Source organism: Oenanthe melanoleuca, chromosome 14 (assembly GCF_029582105.1).
Source record: "Oenanthe melanoleuca isolate GR-GAL-2019-014 chromosome 14, OMel1.0, whole genome shotgun sequence".
Lineage (NCBI taxonomy): Eukaryota > Metazoa > Chordata > Aves > Passeriformes > Muscicapidae > Oenanthe > Oenanthe melanoleuca.
Window position 1 is genome coordinate 13,408,419 of NC_079348.1, and position 21,156 is coordinate 13,429,574.

The following is a 21,156-nucleotide window of genomic DNA, read 5'->3' on the forward strand; positions in this document are numbered from 1 at the left end:
CGGCGGGGCCTGGCCGGTTTCGGCGGCGGCGCGGGCGGAGAACCCGCAAGAATGAGTCCGGGCAGCCACAAACACAGATCTTTAATGCGCTCAGACCGCGGGAGAACAGCACAGGCACGTACAGGCACCCCGAGCGCGCGCCCGCCGCCCCCCGCGCCCCACACGGAGGTTACAAAAACAGCACGTGAAACCGCGGAATTAATTGTAAAAACGGACAGGGAAGGGGGGCATGCACTAGGGACTGACACCAGGGGAGCACCGCGGCGGAACCGGAGCCGCGTTCGTGGGGAGGGAGAGAATGGAGAGAGGGGGGAGCGCCGGCCGGAGCCGCCCCTGGGAATGGCAATTAATGGCGGCAGTTAATGAACCGCCTCACCGAGCCAGCGAGAGGCGCCCGGCTCGGCGGGGGACAGCGCTGCGCTCACGCCATTCCCACAATGGGTGTCGCGGATGGGGCTGGCACAGCCAGGCGCCTTCCCGCCCTCGTGGGAAACAAACCGAGGTACAAATCAGCGAGTGACAGCAGGCAGAGCCTCCCGCACGCGTGGGGACACGGCTGTGCCTCGCTCCCAGGAGGGACACACACTGCAGGGCTCCAGCCCGAGTCCCCTCGGCACGTTCTGCCTGCCTGGCCTTGGAAACACAGCAACGCTTCCGTCTGCAGGTCAGGAGCTCCGCGGGGAAGCTCTGACTGCAGAGGGCGCAGTAAATGGCTGCGCTTCTCTAGAGAAGAAACCAGCCAGGTTTCCCACTGCTTTGCTCACACCAACTTTCTGAACTGTAAAGGTACTAAAACCAGACTTCAGCCCAGCTTACAAACATGTTTTGGCTCATTTGGTCATCCTCAATGTTGAACAACTTTCATAATAGATCAGGGCCAAATTTTGTCTGTTTTGCCTTAGCTGGGCAAGTGGAGCAACTCTCAAGTGCTGGAGACATAAAAATGAGGTGGCTAAGTACTAAAAGGAAGGAAAAAAAAAATCTAAATTTTCTTTTAACATATATAAACAGAAGGAAAAAATATAGTTGAGAACCAGCGCTACTGGTGTGCTCACAGAGGGTCAGGTGGGACTTTTGGGAAGGGCTGAAGCGTTACAAAGGTCAGGGCAGCTCAGGGCTCCAGGCACAGCATGGCCCTGAGTGCTGCACTCGCTGCATCAGGACAAACATGGGGTGTCCACACTGGCCTGGACTGAAAACCATCCACCCAGATTTATTTATTCCTACTTAAACAAAATCCTGTTAAACAGTACGTAACTCTGTGTCTCTACAAACTCACAGCTATCTGCCAAACAATAAAAATCCCAAACTACAAAAGATGAGTTGTATTCAGTAAATATAAATGGGAAATTTAGGCTTTGTGTAGAATGTTTATCAGATATTTACAGTGCAACACAGATCATTTTGAGTTCAGATCTCGCCAGCTTCTCTCTCTTCTGACCTCTTGGAACGAGATTTGCCATTTGTGCTCTCGTGCCGCCTCTCAGAAGAGCTCTTCTCTTTCCTCTCTCTGTCTCGGGACTTTTCTCTTGAAGATCGATCTCTAGAAGATCTGAAGTACAAATAAACCATTGCTATCAGCTTCACAACTACAAATTGTCAAATACCCACCAAGCAACATCTTTCCCTAGCAGGGCTGTGGGATCCAAGTTCCTTACAGGAATGTGCCTGGGTACTGTGGCACGAGGAGTGGGTCCCCCATGAGAGCAACTCTGGGCCCTCTGCGAGGGTTCTGTGAGGGAACTGCAGCACTGAGTGCACAGCACAGCCTCTGCTACTCCTTCCTCTGAGTGATCCTTTCAAGCTATTGCTTCAAAGGGGCTCTCTCAGGTCTTTCCTGTGCCTCTTGTTATTTTTCTGGGCCGTTCTGAAGTGCCTACAATTTCTTCCTTATCTCTGACTCAGCTCAGTTCATGGCTTCCAGAGCAGTTTTTCATTACGCCCTAAGCTACTGGCATTCTGCTCAACTGCTTTTAATACCAGCTGGATTCTTTGCTGGCTCAGCCCTGGGCTTCTCACTTTGCATCCTGACAAATGCTGACTTTGGCAGCATCCTGGGTTCAAAGTCAGGATGATACAGATTTATATTCACAGCCCACAGCACGGGCACATCTTTTCACAGCCAGAGATTTTTCAGCAGCACTTCTCTGTGTCAGCCCACGCAGAATTAAACAGGAGGCCTCACATTAGGTCTAATCTGAAAGGCTGTTTCTTGTGTGATTCCTGCCAGCTTAGGGAATAGCAGGATTCAAAAGGAGCTGATCCTGAGCTCAGCACAGGCTCCTACATTTTACTCCAAGGCTCAGTACACAGGGTGTTTTTTTACAGTCACAACAGAAGGTAGCTTAGAAGTTCCACTTTCATTCTGGTTGATTTTAAGGTTTGAAAATACTGCAAAATTGATATATCGAAACCCAACAGGCATTTCATTTTCATGAAAATGTGTCATTTAACATCAGTCTGTCTGTTGACATTAACTCTCTACCTTTTCCACAACAATGCCTGCTGCCTCCTACCCTGAGATCTCCAGATCCTGTGACACTCTCCATTTCTTTCAGCAAGTGAGACCTCAGACCAGCAGAACCTGAGGGCAGATTTCATTAACTCTCAAGGTGAAAACAGAAGCTACTCTCTTTCAGGAAACATGTTTTGCTGTTTGTTCCCTTGTTTTTGTTATGCTTTTTTTAAACTGATCCTGGCCTGCCCCCAGCTCTCAGCAATTTTGTGCAGGTGTATCAGCTGGCCAATCCCCTGCAATCTCAACGGGCTGGTTTGGATGTGTTCAGGGGTTTCGAAGTAATCCCTTACCTGCTCTTTAGTAATAGTTATTACAGGATCTTCCTCACTTCCTAATTGTCCAAACTTCTTTTCTTTATTTTTCATGTTCAAGACAGATTTAAAAAAGCACTTTAGTATCTCAGCCATTGGAGAATCAACAGTATTTACACCCCCCCTCAATTATTAACACTTATTTTTCAGACCATTATTTCCCTCCCCTTCACCAGGTATCTTTAAAAGAAAAGCTGTTCTTACCCTTTACCTAAACTGACACAACACACACAAGAATAGGTTTATTTCTAGAATTGTACTTGAGTGCTGGTGCCTAGTCAGGTGATAGTGCTAAAATACTCCCCTGTTAACCAGGAGTCTAAAAAAATGCAGATCCAATCTCAGCAAGCACCTGGAGGCAAACTTGCTCTTGGGCTTAGAAGGGCTGTAAGGGAACACAATGATTCCAGTCAATTTTTCTAATAATCTACACACACTTGCCTCATCCTTCCTCCAACACAAAGACTGTTTTGCTGAATTTCAGAAAATTAGAAGCCCTTCTTTGGAACATAGTGCTTCTTCTCAGAGACAGAAGAATGGCATACTCCTCCTCTGTTTCTTTTTCAGGAGGAAAAAGTGCTGATTCCTAAAGAATTCTCTCTCAAGCAGCATTCTAACAGAAGAATCTCCCCAGATCTCAAATCATAGACTCCTTCCCAGTGCCAGCACTGAGAGAAGGAACCTGGGAAGCAGAATATAACTACAGAAGTGTAAGATCCAAACTTCCTCTCAGGCACTTGGTTTTTACAGGCCCAGGGATGCTCAGTTAGCTCAGGGAGGGCTTTGTGGTGCTTCCCATCCAAGGAGCATCTCTAGGCTTAGCACTGCAAATCAGGAAACCTGTTCTAGACTCTTCTCTAAGCTGGGATAGGGCCTTACAGCTGCTGCCCTTGCGTGAGGCCACTGGGAGGCCCAGGAGCTGGCCCAGGCCACCACAGCTGCTCTGGAGCACCCTGCCACGCTCCTGCTCGCTCTGCGGGCCAGGGAGGTCACTGTGAGCCAAGCACTGCCCTTTCAGCAGCACTGCTGTCAGGAATACATACTTGTGTTTTGAGCTCCTGTCTCTGGAGCCGCGGCGGTGCCCTCGGCTGTGGCTGCGGGAGCGGCTCCGGTGGCGCCTGTGCCGCTCCCGGGAGCGCGAGCGCGACTTCCGCCGTTCCCGGGAAGCTGATCTGGAGCGTCGCCGCCTCCGCTCCCGAGAGCGGGATCTGCAGGGAACACACACAGCCTCAGTGCCTCACATCTGCACCCCTCTGCTGAGTGACAAACACCCAGAGCATCAATGCAGTCCAGCCCCTGTGACACCCATACTGATCACCCACACAGAGGGCAGCTGCCTCCTCCTGGGCTTTGTGCTATCAACAAAATGCCAGTGGGTTATTGAGTTTGCTGGAAAGCTTCTAGAAAAAGCTCCCATCGTTACTGTAAGCATGTGGCAAGGGCCAGAGCAGAGTTTACAACCCTGCATTGCTCACAAGTGAGGCTTGTATAAGTAGAAGAGAGGCCTGTGAAATTACCATAACCTTAAGAGAATCTTGCTTGTGAAAATTCTGCACTTTAGAAGCAGATTTATTTCACCCTGCTTTAAAAATAAAAAAGATGCCAAGGGAAAGCAGTAGACAGGGAGATCTCTAGATTATCACAGAGAATGTTACCATAGCATTAAGGAAAGCTCTTCCAGAGACGTGGGGGTTTTAATCTCAAATCTCTGTTTTCATGTCTGAGGTATTATATATGTAACAGATACTTCAGACATTACAATCATGGAAGTATGTCAGGTATTTATTGAAAGAGGCCTCGAGAACATTCATGGGCTCACACTCTGGAGCACACAGAGCCCATCCTGGCCAGGCTACTCAGCACCTGCTCTACAGCCCAATGAGTGACACCAGGCTGAGCAGCACCACCAAGGTGCCCATACTGCACTTCCCATCTCTTCCAGGGAGCAAAACAGACACTGAGGCATTGACTGAACACCATTGGTGAGACCCAGGAAAAACCTCAGTAGCTAGAGAGAAACACAAGCAGGCATTTGAGAGAACTGCAGAACTGGGCACTCACCTTCGACGATCTCTATTTCTTGATCCAGACCTAGAAAGAAAAGTAGAGTTAAGTGAGAGAAGTTATGATATAGCCAGTGGCTTTTCAGCAGGAAAATTCATCCACCCTGGCAGCTCTTCACAGGAATAATCAATACCTCAAGTGATACATTAGTTAAAAAAAAAAAAAAAAAAAAAGCTTGCAAAGAAAACATGCATTTAGCTTCAATTTTAGGAGCAAGAAAAATTTGTCAAAAACTGGAAAACCTGAATTTCTGCATACTGAGCTTCCTGTCACTACAGAAAAGGTCTAGAAACCAGGCACTATTAATAAAGCACCCCAGTGAACCTTTCCAACTATTTTTCTGTGCATATTTGTCACAAACTCTTTACTCTTTGCAGTCTAACCCCAGCTGGATCAACTCTAACATTTTCAAGAAGTGCCGCTCTCCAGTCAGAAAGACATCTGCCAGTTTCCTGATTTTGGTTCCTCTGAGGCAGTTGCATGTTAAAGGAGTTTTAATAAAGAAAAAACAGCCTTTTCTCACTCCTTGTATTTGCTTACCAAACATTAGAAGGAAATTTGCATCAATAATTTTTTTCCTTTTGGGAAAGATAACTAGGAAAAAAGAGGAGACACCGCTACAAGAAAAGAACGGTCACTGACAAGTGACAGAGATAAACTGAAAATCCTTAGAAAGCACTTGAGAAGAATAATCCAGGCCTTGTTATCCTTTCTTACATTCCAAATGCTTCAGAGCTGGTGTGTGGCACTCTGAGCTTACTGCTGTCAGCATTAGCTCTTGACAGTTTGTAAATAACAACAGCAGAATTCTTTCAACTTCAGCAGCACCATTACTCAGCACCACTTAAAATACCTCTGCACATGGAAGCTACACCCTCCCTCTTCTTCTGTGGCCACATTTCAGAGCCAGCTGAACAGTCTCATTTTGCTTTAATTAAGGAGTGGCTCCTCTCCCTGTTTAGTGACTTAGACTCACTCCTGTAACTGCTCCTCACTGCACAGACTCACAGAGAGGTTCCATTTACACCCCACAGAGCTGTTCTGGCACCCTGACATGAAAGCTACACACAGACATGAATTTAAGAAGCAATAGAGAAGCATCTGTTTTAATAATGTCATTTAAAACCATGCCTGGAGAAGACAAGGTCAAGAAAATGTGCACTGACATTTCTTCACAGTGAAATGGATTGTTCAGTCATGGTAGAAAGTAAAAAAAGCCCCCAAATTTAGAAAGGAATTCAGGTAAGGAGTGTAAACAAAGTGGAGCTGAACTAGGAGTACGCAAATGAAACATGCACTGTGGCAACACACACGAGCAGGTGAAGGAAAAGCTGATAAACCAGGAGAGCAAGGCAGTAACCACACACCTCCATTCCCACCTAACAGAACCTGACAGAGCAGCAGGACCTCCTGTAGATACCTGGCAGGCAGCTGGATTTTTTTGGTGCTTGTAATTACTCCAAGTTCTTAATGTTCTTTTTCCTCCTGATCACTTTATTCTGAACCACCGGTGCACACATCCACAAAAGCCCTTCCACATCCCCTGAAAAGCCTGGCTGCCCTTCCATGCCTATCATCCAAGCAGGAACATGGACAAGAAACATCTGATAATCATTCCTTAGAACCAAACTTCAGAATATCCAACAAAACAGCATTGTCCTTACTAGCCTGAATCACTGTACAGCAGGAGACAAAAAAGACTGCTGTCCATAGGACCAAGAGGCTGAGCAAGTCTATTTTATTTATTTTTTCCTCCTTTTTTTTCTTTTTGTTCCTTCTATCACAGAGACTTTCTGCCAAGTTTCATAACCTGTCTTTTGTCCAGCTTAACACAAAGGAAATCCATTTGGCACCTCCACCAGACTTCTCTGCTGGCGTACTCTGGAAGCAAGCACTGAGGTCTGCACTTCCCAGCATGCCACTTCTCCACAGAATTCCAGTCTTCAGAGATTACTGGGTACCCAGCAGCCACCAGCAACATCCCACAAGACTTGTGTTTATTACCACTAGGGTGGCAATCCAGTTCATTCATTCCTATGTGGAATCACAGTTTATTGACAAATTAGTTACAGCTGCAAGAGGCAGAGCTTCACAAGAGAATCCACAGGTTTCCAGGGATGTCACAGTGCCTGTCAGTCACCAATGACTCCCAAAGACAAGCCATACTCTTTCTCTTATTGAAGTAACACCATGAAGGTGCTATACTGGAGGACATGACAAGAAGAGTTCCTTAAAGTACCAAGCTCTGGATAAGAGAGGCTGTGTGGAAGCTGGTAGAAGTCACCAATTAGTTTTTGATGGAAAAATGCCTCTGTGAGCACAGTGTGCACAGCTCCCAGCAGGTAAGTGACTGAGAAATCTGGACCCTAAGCTCAGTTCTGACATCGAGTGCCCACTGGGAGAACAACTGTCCTCCCTCAGGTCACGTTCCCATTTTGGAGAGGCAGTTGATTTGACCTCTTGTGTATGGCACTCCTGACTCCTTCAGAACACGTTTTTCTGTGGAGCATACAGGTGCCTCTGCACAGAGCCAGAGTGAAGGCCAGCCACACTCTCTAACTACTGTCACATATGGAAACAGCAAGAACGCAGACATTGAGTTTTAAAGCTTTCCTATTTTAAGCCTTAAATAAACATCCAAAAGCAGCTTTCAAACCTCAGATGCACCCACATATGGACTACCTGCAAATATGAGAGGCTCTTCAGCTCTCAAGAACTGAGGGCTGGGGCTTTTTTTCAAAAAAACCCACTAAAACAAAACCACAAGCACAGCACAGGAGGAAGAAAACAAGCATTTTGAGTAGATGTGGATCAACAAAGAGATCCAGAGGATTCTTCCTGAACAATTCTGTTGAGCAATTTTCACAGAGAAATGACTTCCAGGAAGAGGCACCATAGAGACAAAGTGAGTCCATTTTAGGCAGGGTCCTGCTGTGGGTCTGCCATGAAGCAGCTGCATGAGAAGATACTTCCCATTTCACTTCCACATCTCTGACCACAGCAGCAGCCCCTTTTGATTAATTACTGCACTCATAAGCTACTTCCAGATGCTGCAGCTCCCAAACTCAACTGCATTACAAGCTGCATGGATAACAAAGTTGTGAGGCTCTCCACGAAGTGTTACAGTTCAACAGAAAGCTATAGCATGAACTGCTCCTTCATATCACACCAAACAATCCCCAGAGAAAACCGCGATTGAACCCCTAACTGGAGTTATGCATAACATGCATATAATAATACGGATAATGAATAACAATTTGGGGCTCACATCTTCATAATACACTAAAATCACCATGCTGCTTCATGCTGGTATTTGTTAGCAATTCCAGCAATGTATAGCCAGAGCCAGGACCATCTTAAGAGCACATTGCAGTTATAAATCTCATATTCCTCAGATAAACTCACTCTTCAGCTGACTCTGAGTTTCAAAAAAAACTCTGCACAGGCAGCAAGGTTGGGGTCTTTTTGATGCAAGAAGTACATGAGGAAAAACACACAAGGTAACCAGGGAGATGCTGTGACAATCAGAACAGCATTCCCACCCAGCCACTTCCTCTGCCTGACCCCTGCAATTAACCACCCTCCCCACACCAGGCTGCTTAACTGAGCTGTTTACACACAAGCTGCCATTTCAGTTCAAGTACAGAAGAAATTGTTTTTCCAGTTCAGCTGGCAAGATGCAGAAGAGCTTGTCCTGAGAAAACCAATGTTCCAGCCCCTCCCACTGCTCAGGAATTACATCTGAGCAGAAGGTGACACACATAGGTACAACCACCAGAAGCAGTCACTCCTTGGGATCCCTCAGCTTACTTAGGAAATGCTTGCCAAAGCTATGCCAAGGCATCCCACTTATTATAGAAAAGTTACAGGCAGTAACTTTTTTTAACAGTTTGGCTCATGGACACCAATGTGTTGTCACCTCCAAGCAGTAAGGAGGGCTGTCCAGGGAATTTCTGCATGACTACTGCCTTTTGAGCAAGCCTAATCCTCACTCATCTTAAACTTTCCCACTCAGATGCTCTGGATGAGGGTATTTTATCTTTTATCCAGATTCAGATCCCCTAAAACAGGGATTAGACCAATATAAGCCTGAAGACTACAGGGAACTTCCATCTTTCAGACCCACAGTGGAGGTTAAAATACATGTACAATCACTCTAAGGTGGAGGAGTGGAGAATTTGTGCATTGTTTTTATCTTTAACTGAGTCCCAAGATGCTCACACAGCATCTGTAGCACATCCAACAGCCACTCCAGAAGGAGATGCTGAATTCCTGCAGTGCTCATGTACAAGGAATCAGATACTTCTATACTTCACAGGCCAGCTCCCAGGTCCCACTCACCGTCTGCCCATCCTCTCCTCTCGTTCTCTCTCCTCTCTCCGTCTCAAACGATCCTGGTTTCTCTTCTCTTGCTTTTCTGCCACTGTTTTCTAGGGGGAAAAAATCAATCCACATCACATTTCAGCCATACAGTAACAGCCATTATTTACAGCCATACAGTAACAGGTCAGATCTGCAGGAAAAACATTCCAATAGCAAAGAACATTTCACTTCATTTTATGTGCTAAGTTAAGATCTCTATCAAGGTTCTCATTTTTCTCAGTTGAGGCACTGACCTCAATGCACTGTGAGTGAGGCACAGGAATCACAACCCTTACTCAGCTAAAGGTCTCTGTTTGCAAGCAAGGCCAGTACCACAACCCATTACAAATCATTTCAGAAAGCTCCTAATGGCTTCAGCTACTTAAGATCTTTTCACTGACAGAACCATGTGAAACTTCAGTTCAAACATTTCATTACGAGGTTTCAAAAAAACTCAGAGTAACAAATTTAAGTCATGTTAATGAGAATGACTGTACCAAAGCTCCAAGGAATAAATTATAGCAGTGCTTTGGTTTGACCGATTCTGAGGGTACAGATTTAGTTACTCAGAAAAGACAGAACAGAACCCAAGACAAGGCTAAACAAAGCTCTGTTTGATGTTTTAGACATTCTGCAATCGGAAATTTCTGAGCTTTCACAAGCCCTCTGGAAAGAATTCTGTATTAATTTAATAGAAATGTTCAAGGTCTTCAGAACTACAAAGAGAAGGTTTAAAAGAGGATTACCCTCAGCTGATCCAGTTTCTCACGAATCTGAATGAAACCCAAGTGTAATTTGCCTCCAAAGTGGTCAGCAAGACGCCGGTCGTTGTCATGGAGACCCAGATATGCTGAACAGACTTCACACACACGCAGCTTCTGCTGCTGGAAACTGGATGCAGGCATTGAATTTCTGTATTCTTCCTACAGGGAGGCAAGAAAACCCACACAAATGTCAGGGAACCCTTACATTGACACAACCCTCCAGGGAAATCCCTGCAAAGAATTGCTTTGAAGAATCAAAACCCACCCTCACACAAAGGAGGTGCCACACAAATGCTTTATGGGCACAGCTAACCCGACAGTCTATCCCTGCAAGGGACTGGTGACCAAATACTTCAGAGGATGAAGCCCTCCCTGCCCCAGTCAGCTTTCTGCACTAGATAAAAGTTTCTAAAAATCTTTTCATCCAGCACACCACACTGCCACCTCTTTGCTGGCACATGGCTGGAACTGCAAAAGGGATGCTGGCATCCAGGAACAGAGATAGAAATCACCCAGCCTAGCCCAGGCTCCTGTGACAAATCACAGGAGAGCCAACATTGTACCTCTGCCTCTTTCTTTTTCGCCCGGACTTTCTCCACTTCCATCAGGATCTTTTGAGACTCATCAACATTTCCTTCAGCTCCCAGCTGTTCAGCTTTAGCTAGGAGTTTTCCAATATCTTCATTCAGCTCATGTACTTTCTCTGCCTGAAGAGAATAGTTAGATTTTAGTAAGAGAAAACTGTGATAAAGCTTGCAAGACAACTTTTCTTTTTTAAAATAAATACTGTGTAATGAAATCTGTTGCTGGAAGATGACCATGCATCTCCAAAATGCCCCAACAAAGGGGACTGGTGGAACAATGTCAATGCAGTCATAGATACGTGGCAAAGACAGAAACTTGATGTGGGGAGATCACGATCTGTCAGTCATTTCTGGCTTACAGGTCAGCACAGAGGTCAGAAAATCAGCTTCAGAACCATCTTGTATTGGCTTAATTAGGTAAATTCCAAAAAAGGAAACTCCATGAGCATTTGTTAAATGAAACAAAAATCATGGGATGATGGACTTACTATTCTAAATTATTATGGTAACATTTCATAGCATGGGGAAGAAACCAACATGCTTTATTTCCATGCTAAAGCAATCTCTTTTAGAGTCCATGGTGCTTTTTAAGTTCATCTTCAGAATGGCCAGAGCAGCCATTTGAGGAGGATGACTGGAATCCCCAAATCCTCTGTGGAGCATAACTCCCCAGTATCACTGGTGTCGAGGAACAGAGCACCAGTGCTACCACTGAGACTTTCAGAACCAATGTTTAATGAGAGGCCAATACCTTTGCAGACACTTCAGCACTGATCTCTTCCTGTGTCTCAGCCAAGCGTTTCTTGGCCAGTTCTGTTCTCCTGTCACACTCTGCAATGAAGGATTCCAGGTGATCCATTGCCTGCATGATCAGATAAAGAATTATGAATGAAGGTGTTCTCTGTGCCAGATGCAGCTTTGACAGCCAACAGCTGCAATCCTGTATAATGCACAAACAACCTCATGAACAGATGCTTTGAGAAAAAAAAACAAACAAATTACACTTTGCAGAACAAGTTACATTTGACTCCTGCCCTGTAAACCTGACCCAGTTCCTTTACTCTGACACATCACAGGATGCTCACATCAACACAGCTTTGCACTGGAACTTCCTTCCTATGCTGGTGCAACAGGCACAAAGACAAAAGCAGTGGAATAACATGAAAAGGAAAGACAGAATTGTGCTTTCCCTTGATCTGTTCCATCACAGAAAGGTAAAATGAAAGCTAAATCTGACTGAAGTTAAACTACTGAGCAGAAGGCTTTTAATGTTAAATCTCTTTCTGAAACAGGGCATCAGGTTACAAGAACCCGGTAGAGAGCAGCAGGTGTGGGATCCAAGGAATGCCAGGAAGCCTCCCAATGAACTGGGCTAATGGGATGGCAAAGGCCATAATTACTTCTACATTCTCTAGTCAAGCAGTCAGGCTGACATTCAGGAAGAAACTGCACATTCTGGACAAATAATACATCAAGTAACCTGATGAGCTGAAATGGCCACTCAGTTCTACTGTTCAGCCCAGTAACTTCAAGAAGCAGTTTCCCCAAAAGTAACTAGAATTTCCCCATACTTACATCCAGCTCAAAAAACAGGTCTCTCTCTTTACTTGCAATCTCATAATCTGCTCGCAGAGCCAAGTCATGGATCTTTGTACATTCTCCCAGGTCCATCCGCTGATAAAAGAAAAAGGAGAACCCACGTAAGAACTCTCCATTACAGCAACAAGCAGCAGAGGTCCCTTGCCAACGGCATCATATCAAAATATTTTCATGAAAAGCAGCTTCCTCTTAACCTCTCAGTACCAGAACCAGCCAGAAGAACCACATGCTTGCCAGAACTCCTTTTCTAGGTGTTCTGGGAACATTAAAACAGCCCAAATGCTTTAAGTCCAGTCCTACTCCTGCTCTAAGTCCCAGGACAGCCTCAGAAATGGCTGTGAAGGAGGTGGGTCCCCTTCAACAGGCACCAGCTGTAAATGCCTCCTTATCCTGGAGCCACAGCCCAGCAAAACATACCTGCACCCTGTTTAAAGCTCCTCTGAAAATGCACATTTGTGTCAGGGTGAACCCAAGTAACATATGACATACCAAACTGTACGACACACACAGAGAATGCCCCCTATCAACAACAAAAGGACTTAAAAGGATTAAGGGCTACAGCCAGTAGAAATGCACAACCCCACACTCAGCAACAACAGACTATTAATTCCACAGCCAGACCCTTCCCACATCCAGCTGCAGCCTGGAATTTGAAAACCTGCCCAATAAAGCTAAGTCCTACACATAAGCCCATTTAATGAGAGACTTAAGAGCATCTCCCTTCCCAGAAAGCTGCCCTTCCCTCTCACTGCACTCCATGCCATTTGAATTTGTTATTTTTGATCCCACCTAGTAGTTAACAGCCACATGAACCCAAATTGATTATGCTCTCAAAACATGGAAGCTGAAATTGCAACATTATCGATTTGTAACAAAGAACCTTTCTCTTACCCTTAGAGCAGAAAAAGAAAATGACATTTTGACAGCCAAAATAATAAAAGCCCTAATTGTGAGCCACTGCAGGAATGGCAGGGTACATGTCACTGCATGAAGGAACACCCCAACCCACCACCCTTCTCTCACTGTCACCACCAGTCCCCAGGAGCCCAAATCTCAACATGCAGAACAGGTGTCAACTCAGTGAACTGCTGAGAAAGCTGAACTGGGATAACACTGAATCCCTGTGGAATATCACAAACTAAAGCTGGGGATGCTTACATGAAACAATCCACTCAGCAGTGTTTAGAATGAAGCAAAGCAACTAAAGCAAACTACCAGTTTCTGCTCAGGTTTTCAGCAGGTGCTTATTACTGGATTTTCTCTTCTGGAAAAAGAAAAAATTCCAGATGACTTGTCACTATTTAGCCTTCCTCATTTTGCTCAGATTTACCAGAAGCAGAAGGCCACAGGCAGCAGGCTACAGAAACAGACACTGCATCCAGAATACGCCTGCTGAGCTCTCTAATGATAGAAATTTAATGCCTACAAAAAAAGCATGTTTGTAGAGCTTGATCTTTAGAGCTTTTAGAGCTTGATCATATTCAACTTCAAGCAAGCCACATCAAAGAATGCTAGGAAGTTATTGTTATTTTACCACAAAAATAACTTTCTATGATGTGACACATTTTTCATTCTTCTGGTCATTCTACTGAGATCACTTTCCAAGATAGGGAGAAAATAATGGTATTGGATGTGACTGTCACACATTATAAATATTCTCATCTGAGCTCTTCCTGCAAGCTGAGCCAGTAACCCCACTTCAGAGAAGGGGCTCTGACCACTTTAGAACAGCCAACAATGCTTGTGCTGAAGCTCCATATTCCTCTCCCTGCTTGTTAACAGGTAATGAATCCCTCAACATCTTCCTCAGGGAAGAACATTCAGTTCTCACTAGCTTAAAAACCTCAAATCTTCCTCCATGTCCTTTTGAGATGTTTTAGTGCAAGGAGCCTTCCACAGGTACTGCTCATTCAGGGTAAGACCACCTGCCCTTCTGCCTCAAAGCCTCTCCTCATCCCAAGGATGGCTGTCATTGAACACTCACCCTTTCCACAGAAATCATGACTTGCTCCAGTCAACACTGGCTGGTTTATAACACAGGTATGAGACAGGCAACCAGCAGAGCCTGAGCAAAGATTTAACTCGACACAAAGACTGACGACATTTAGATGTCACTGATAATTAGTCCTGCTCACATTTGCTGAGAAATCCACATCCTGAGGTCTCTCTTATGATCTCCACTTAAATGGCAACTCACCACAAAATGAAATTTCCATAAAGAAGATGCTTAAACAGTGATCACAGATGCAGAGTTTCATCCAAGTGAAAAAGGAAATCACAGACCTTCTCTCAACCCACAAAAAACAATTCTAGAACCTAGATATTTCAACTCATATTTTCCAGTAGGTGACACAGTTAATTCCCTGGATGTAATTTCCAAGGTATGTTCAACCTGGGCAGCTTTGAGGCTCATCTGCCCACCTCTTAGTGGACCTGAAATTCAGGAGAATTGCCAGCTGACGCCATCTCTAAATGTGCTACAATACTCTCACTGACAGAAATATGCTTACCACGAGCTGCAGAGAGAACTCAGCACTCACCACAAATTATGTGGATGGCAAGGACCCTGTAATAGCTCATGGGCTCACTAAACCAACTGTTCTCCCAGAATGTTCCTCCTTACCCACAGAGACCAAAGAGAACCACTATAGGTTATTTAGTGGCAAGTTTAGACAAGTTTCTGGGGCCAAAAATTGAATAATCATAGGAACAAACCAACTTAAAATGACAGCTCTTACAATCAGGAACACTGGTGCACCTAAACAAAGCAAACATCAACAGCCTTCTGCAGCTTCAGGAATATTCCAGAACTTTGCTTACAGTCTGGACTCCTTGTCTTACTCTGCACCTGAAGGTCAGTGAGTGGGACTCCATCATATTTCACTGAGCACATCTCCTCAAGGGATCAGCTTCCTGCTCGCCTTCAATCAGCTTCCCACTAAGGAGTATCTACACACATGAAGGATGCAGTGATAACAATGCCTTAGGGGAGGACACAACACAGCAAGCACCAGAAGGCTTGGAGCATCTGTTGGAAGTTTCCAAGAAGTCCAAGGTCCTGATTTCTGCAGTAATACACCCAGAGATGAATTATACCCCACCCAGTTGAAAGAGATTCACCCATACAGCTTTTTCTTAGTAGAGCACTGTAAAGTGCCAGTGAAGCTGCCTGAGATCATGAGGAAGGACTGCACATTCCAGCTAAGTTTCATTCTGTACTGGCAGCAGTGACAGCTGAAATACTGTTCCTGTTCTGGACATCACATGTTCTTTCAACACAGATCTGCAGCACCAATACTTGCTCTGCCCCCCAGGAACCTGCTGGCAGAGGTGTAGAGCTCCACACCCCCTTCAAGGCCACCACACAATCACATGAGTGAGCCACAAGATCACTTGTGCAGGAGCAGTCCTTCTGCACAAACTCCATAATGAGAGGGAAAGGACACCTCAAACAACAGAAGCAGAAGAAACAAATTCCTCAGGGTTCTTCTCTGCCCCAGGAGACTCACAACCCACCTGAAACACTTAAGATGTCCTCCATGCTTTGGTACCAGCTCACACACACCACTTGTGCTGAACTACCCCTTCAACTCACCATTTACCCTTTTCCTGAAAAACTGCCAGAAGAGGCAGAAGGCAGCCTTCATCTTCAAAACACCCTTTGGCCCCAAAAAACTGCGGCAGAATCTTGTGTGAAAAAACATACCCTGACCACAGTTACCTACACAAACAATGGAAGCTGAAAATTCTGAAATGGAGGTGAAGTCATATGGAGGCTGACACAGCAATCGCTGAAAAACACATCTGAGTTTCAAATGAATTTAAAAAAATAGAGGTGTAGAGATCGGTATTCAGTTTTTCCAATCTTGTTCTGCAAAGGCAGCCACTGAGAAGCTAAAAGTCTGAGTGCTCAGAACAGAGGCAGCTTTGCTACAGCTCTTCCTACCAGTGCTGCCACACTCCTGCTATGGCAGTAACACAAGCAGGGACAGCAGCGCCAGCCCTCCCTTTGCTGGAGACCCACTGTGTCCAGCCAGCTCCCTAATGAACAGCAGCAAGGGCTATAAATAACCACAGCATCTTTCAACAATCTGGTTACATGGACAGACACTGTGAATTGCCAAAGCATTTCATGCAAACAGTGAGGGCAAAGATGAATATCAAGCGTCCATCTTCACCTCCATCCTGCGACTGTTGCACAGCGATGGTGACAAAAGACACAGTTTTCCTTCCAAAGTCAGGCTGCAGCTTTCATCTGGGAGCCTCAAATGAACACTTAGCTCACAATAGCTCACTGTTAAAAGCCCACATCACCTTCTGCTCTCAGAGGTAGCACGTGAGGCAAACGCACGTGAGGCAAACCTTTGAACACTGGCCAGCTCTGCTCTCACAGGGAGCAGCAAAGGAGCTGAGACAACTGTGTGAAACCAGCCGGGCAGAGTGACACAAACAACCAAGCAGCTCAAACAACCAGCACTCAGAGATGTGACCTGCCATCATCACCCCAACAACAATGGAAAAGCTGCTCTTCCATCAGAGCCAGGGAGAGGAGATTGAAAATCTCCAAGGATTAGTGCAGCTGCTAAGGAAACACTTGCTAACCTGAAGATGCAGCAGTGAACAACCACCTCAAACTGCTAAAACAGAAATAATTTTGCAATGTCCTACAGGATTGAGAAAGAAAATGCATTTCAGGTGAATTCTGAGAGCTCCTGGTTTGGTTTTTTTTGAGAAGTGAGAGCAGTTCCATACATAGGTCACAAGAACTAGAATTAGAATTGTGACTGCTCCCTGAGCACAGAAAGCCTGATCTCTCCTAGAAATCACCCACCCTGCACAGATAAGAACTGTACCAACATCCCCCTCAGCAGAATCCTTTATTCCAGAGGACATACTTACTGTTCCAGCCAGGATATCATGGGGACAGCAATCCAGAAGGTGGCTCTTGCACACACGATCGTCTGTAAACTTCACCCTTTGTCTGGTTTCATCTCCTGAAATTCATGTGTGGTTTAAATAAGAGACTTTAGGACACCAAGAGAACACAGGCATCAGCATGAACATTTCACCTCAATATGCAGATTAAAATACTTGGTGCTCCTGCTCCCCAAAATTACTCAAAAAAAAAAAATCAAAACAAAACCTTAGAGGGTAACAGGATATTCTGGAACACTGATAATTGGCAACAAACACTATTTTAGCATTTATTCAACCAGTACACCATGTTAAACACAGTGCTGGTGAGCCAAGCAATGTCCAAGGCCTGTCATCCACGTAAAGAAGCAGCACAGCCAGAAGAGAAAAGGAGACAGACAGGCTGGCTCCCAGCCAAAACCTGCTATTTTTTCCACCCTTTGTTTTTTTTTCTTTTTCTGTGAAGAAGGGGCAGGAGATACCAAGCCCCATGCTATCAGATCACAAAACATGGCTGTGCTGGGCAAAATTTATAGGCAGCTGCTCTTTGCTCAGGTGATAATTGAGACATCAGTCCATTTGGTTTGGAAACCAACTATGCAGGGTGTGCTCTCCCAGGCCCTGCAAGGAAGGAGCTGGCAGGTCCTGGCCTGGAACACACCATGTGCTTCCCACCCACAGCCCACCCTCAGAGGACATTTTACACTCAGGAGCCACTTAACGAGACAATATCAGAAAAGCAAAAAAATAAATAATAAAAAAAGAAACAAAGTTAGTCAATACACACTGCGAGCTCCAACACATACTATACCCATCTGCATTCTTCAAGACCTCAGCTGCAGAATTTTATGCCCATTGTTGAAAAGTTTTAAAGGAAAAGCTTTCTTGCCCACACCTGCAGTAAGGAAGTCAGGGGAATGATACATAAAAGTAAAGGCAAAGTGGTAATGGTATGTGACAATTTTAAAGCTCATCTGTGCATATGACACAGGTATGTGTAATACTAAAGTATGAATATAGTTTAGGATTCACAAGCATCCAGGTATAATGTTGTGTCTACTGAAATTTTTTAATTTTTTTTTTCTTTCTAAGCTACACTTTTAAAGTTACTTGTGAAAAAAAGCAAACACTTTTTTTTTTTTGTTATAACAGCTTTAAAAATTGGTTGTGACTCACGGCTCGATGAACATGAGGCTTTTCTGCAACTCCCTTGCAGATTGATGTAGGCAGGCAAAGATACACTGAACCTTTATAAATAAAATAGAGGGGCCACAATTGTTCAGTTTGTATGAAATAAAAATATGGGAAGCAATTCAATAGCAACTCAATACACAAAGAAAGAAAAGCACTTATTCACTTACGAAACAAAGTGCAAAGTGCCTGGACAGCCCTGTTAACGTGCCAAAGGGAATTTAAGTACCCAGAGTCGCAGAAGGGAGACACAAACCGCAGCGGGACCGTATTTTGCACGGGCTGTCACATTTCTCGTCTCGGACAGCGCCCGGCGCGGCCGGCGCTGCAGGCACACCTACCTACGCGCCTCCGGACGTGCGGCCCCGGAGCGGCCCTAAGGCTGTCCGCGCAGCCGGGCCCGGAGCGGCGGGGCCGGGCGCTCTCTGGGGCCGGGGGCGCGGCGATCACCGCCGGCCGGGCGCGGGCCCTGCCGGGCTCCCTCCGCCCCGAGCGCCGGCAGGCACAGCCCCGCTCCGCCGCCCCGAGGCCGGAGCCGGGCAGGCGGGGGAGGATCGCGCCGCAGGTCCGGAGCGGCGGCAGCAGCCGGGCCGCGCCAGGCCCCGCGCGGTGAGGCGGCCGCCAGGCCGCGGCGTTTCCTGCAGGCCCCGCCCGCCCCTACTCACCGTCCCGGGCCGTGCCCATGAGCTGGTCCAGCAGGGCCCGCATCTGTGCCTGGGCCGACATGGCGGGGCCGGTCCGGAGGCGGCGGCTCCGACCGAGACCGGGACCGGGACAGGGGCCTGGGGCGGCGGCGGCGGCTCAGCGGCCTCAGCAGCGGCGACGCGCGGCCAGTGCTGAGCGGAAGCGGCCTCGCCCTGCGCCGCACTGCATGACGGGAAGGGTAGTCCACCAGGGGGCGGGGCTGGATGGAGGGACAAGTCTGGTGGGCGTGGTCTGAGCGCAGTTCCAGTGACGCCAAGGGGGCGCGATCAGAGTGACGATTGTGACGTCAGAGGGGCGGGGTGGGCAGGGGGTGCGGTCAGGCCGATGGGGTTGTGACGTCACGGGGGCGTGGCCGGGCCGAGGGGCGCGGTCAGGCCGAAGGGGCGGGGGACGGGAGGGGACAGGAGGGGACAGGAGGGGGCAGCCCCAGCACGGCCCCAGCCCCGGCCCCGGCTCGGCGCTGGTCCCACAGCCGTAGCAGCGGCCCCGTGGCGTGGGCACAGTAGCCCGGCCGCAGCGGCCCCTCGGGGCAGGCTGGTGCTCCGGAGCCACCGTGGGGAATGTGGGGAGGGGGAATGTGGGGCAAGGAAAGCCCCTGCCGGGGGTGGGGTGTGGTAGGACACATGGCAGGGTGGGTGCATGGAGAAGGGGACGCAGCCCCTCGCACACGGGTACAGCCGGGAGAGGACCGAGGGCAGGGCTGACAGCACTGCACGGTGCGTGGCTGCTCTCCCCGCTGCTGCGGGAGGAGAGGCCGTGCTTTTGCAGGGAGCTTGGGCTATTGCGGACCTTTGCCGTGTGTTGTGTTCCCCATCTGGCTTTCTGAGCTCCAGCTCCAGCTCGCACCACTGCCATGAGTTTTACCTTTTGTCTCTTCACCTTGGGCTCCCGGCCCGGCTGATCAATGGAGAAATCCCACCCGCTCTTTTTATTGCCACAGGGCTACAAAGGCAGCGAGGGTTGGAGCCAGAGCCCTGCTGCAGGATGCTCTGTTTCCCGGAGCTGTGCCTGGTTTTGCCCCAGATTTAAAGTTCCATTGGCTTTCAGGGAAAGGCGGCGTGAGCCAGTCCCGGGCAGGGCTGTGCTGCCGCCCCGCTCCGGTGCACCGGCGTGAGCAGAATCAGCCTCATCTCAGAGTGGGGTCTGCGACCTCCCTGCTTGTCTGCCGGGGTCTCTGCAGACAGGAGACCCCTTTCCTCCTCATGCCCGGCCCTGGCAAAGTTTGGAGCAGGTATGGCCACCCTGGGCACTCGAATGGGTGCAAAGCCACAAGCCCAAGCCTGCTGCAGGAGCAGTGGCGTTGCCTCTCCCTGCTGCTCGCCCTTGGAACGGCCCTGCTGAGCCCTTGGTGTTCCTTAAGTGCCTTATTCCTTCCCACAGAGGACGAACACCTCGTCACTCCCAACTCTGTGAGCCAGCAGCCATGTGCTCCCCACATTTGGACCTCCTTGCCAGCATGCCCGGACCCTTCCCGCCCGGGCAAAGGGACAGCGCAGCCCCCGGAGGCTGTGGAACTCTCCCCATCTCCTGCACTGCAGGAGGAGGGCCAGGGGCATTGGCGGCTGGGGAGCCCAGAGGAAGCCGCCTTTCCCTGGGGATCCTGGCAGGGATGGGGATCGTGACTGACCGACTCCCAGGGCTGGTTCCCCAGGCTGGAGCCGGTAGCAGTGCCGAGTTGTGCCAATGTCGAGCCGTGCCGGGCGGGTGGGTGACAATGGCTGACGCCAGGGATCGAAAGGTGCCCGTGGCTAATCAGCTCCCACCCGCCGTGTTTGCCCAGCAGTGCCCGGGAGTGCTGCTCCCGCCCGGCGTTGCCGCTGTGAGTGTTTGGAGAGAGGAGAGGGAGCCCCGTGGAGCCGCAGCAGGCGCCCAGCCCTGATCCTACCGGGAGTCCCAGGGCTGCTGGCCCGGGGAGAGGGTCGGTGACACTCTCCTAGCCAGTACTAGAGGCTGGGACACTCTCCTGGCCACTGCTGCACCTTGCCAGGAGCTGGGGACCCCATCTCAGTGCTGCAGACACCTAAGAACATGGTGCTTAGGGCAGGGGGCAGGGAGGGCTCCGAGTGAGAGACCAGGAGCTGAGGTCACCCCAAAAACAGGAGAGCAGGGCAGCTCTGGAGCAGAGCTGTGGCTGTCCCCAAGCC

The 21,156-nt window shown here is 47.9% G+C and overlaps 1 protein-coding gene across 3 annotated transcripts; it reads right to left on the minus strand.

The window, feature by feature from the left end:
* Positions 1 to 63: 63 nt before the first annotated feature.
* Positions 64 to 19,202, minus strand: LUC7L (LUC7 like). Of its 3 annotated transcripts, none has more exons than XM_056502923.1 (11): positions 18,973 to 19,165; positions 18,293 to 18,363; positions 17,102 to 17,196; positions 12,179 to 12,277; positions 11,355 to 11,465; positions 10,583 to 10,726; positions 10,002 to 10,178; positions 9,235 to 9,323; positions 4,891 to 4,920; positions 3,873 to 4,037; positions 64 to 1,552 (listed from the first exon to the last, which is right to left on the minus strand). In XM_056502923.1, exons 4-11 carry the CDS (start codon positions 12,272 to 12,274, stop codon positions 1,411 to 1,413), a joined length of 954 nt encoding a protein of 317 aa, XP_056358898.1. In that variant the 5' UTR covers positions 12,275 to 12,277; positions 17,102 to 17,196; positions 18,293 to 18,363; positions 18,973 to 19,165; the 3' UTR covers positions 64 to 1,410. The 3 variants fall into 3 exon arrangements, with proteins under 3 accessions (XP_056358898.1, XP_056358896.1, XP_056358897.1); XM_056502922.1 differs by lacking the exon at positions 18,293 to 18,363 and adding an exon at positions 2,809 to 2,870 and having other exon boundaries at positions 1,517 to 1,552; positions 18,973 to 19,126; XM_056502921.1 differs by lacking the exon at positions 18,293 to 18,363 and having other exon boundaries at positions 18,973 to 19,202.
* Positions 19,203 to 21,156: the final 1,954 nt, after the last annotated feature.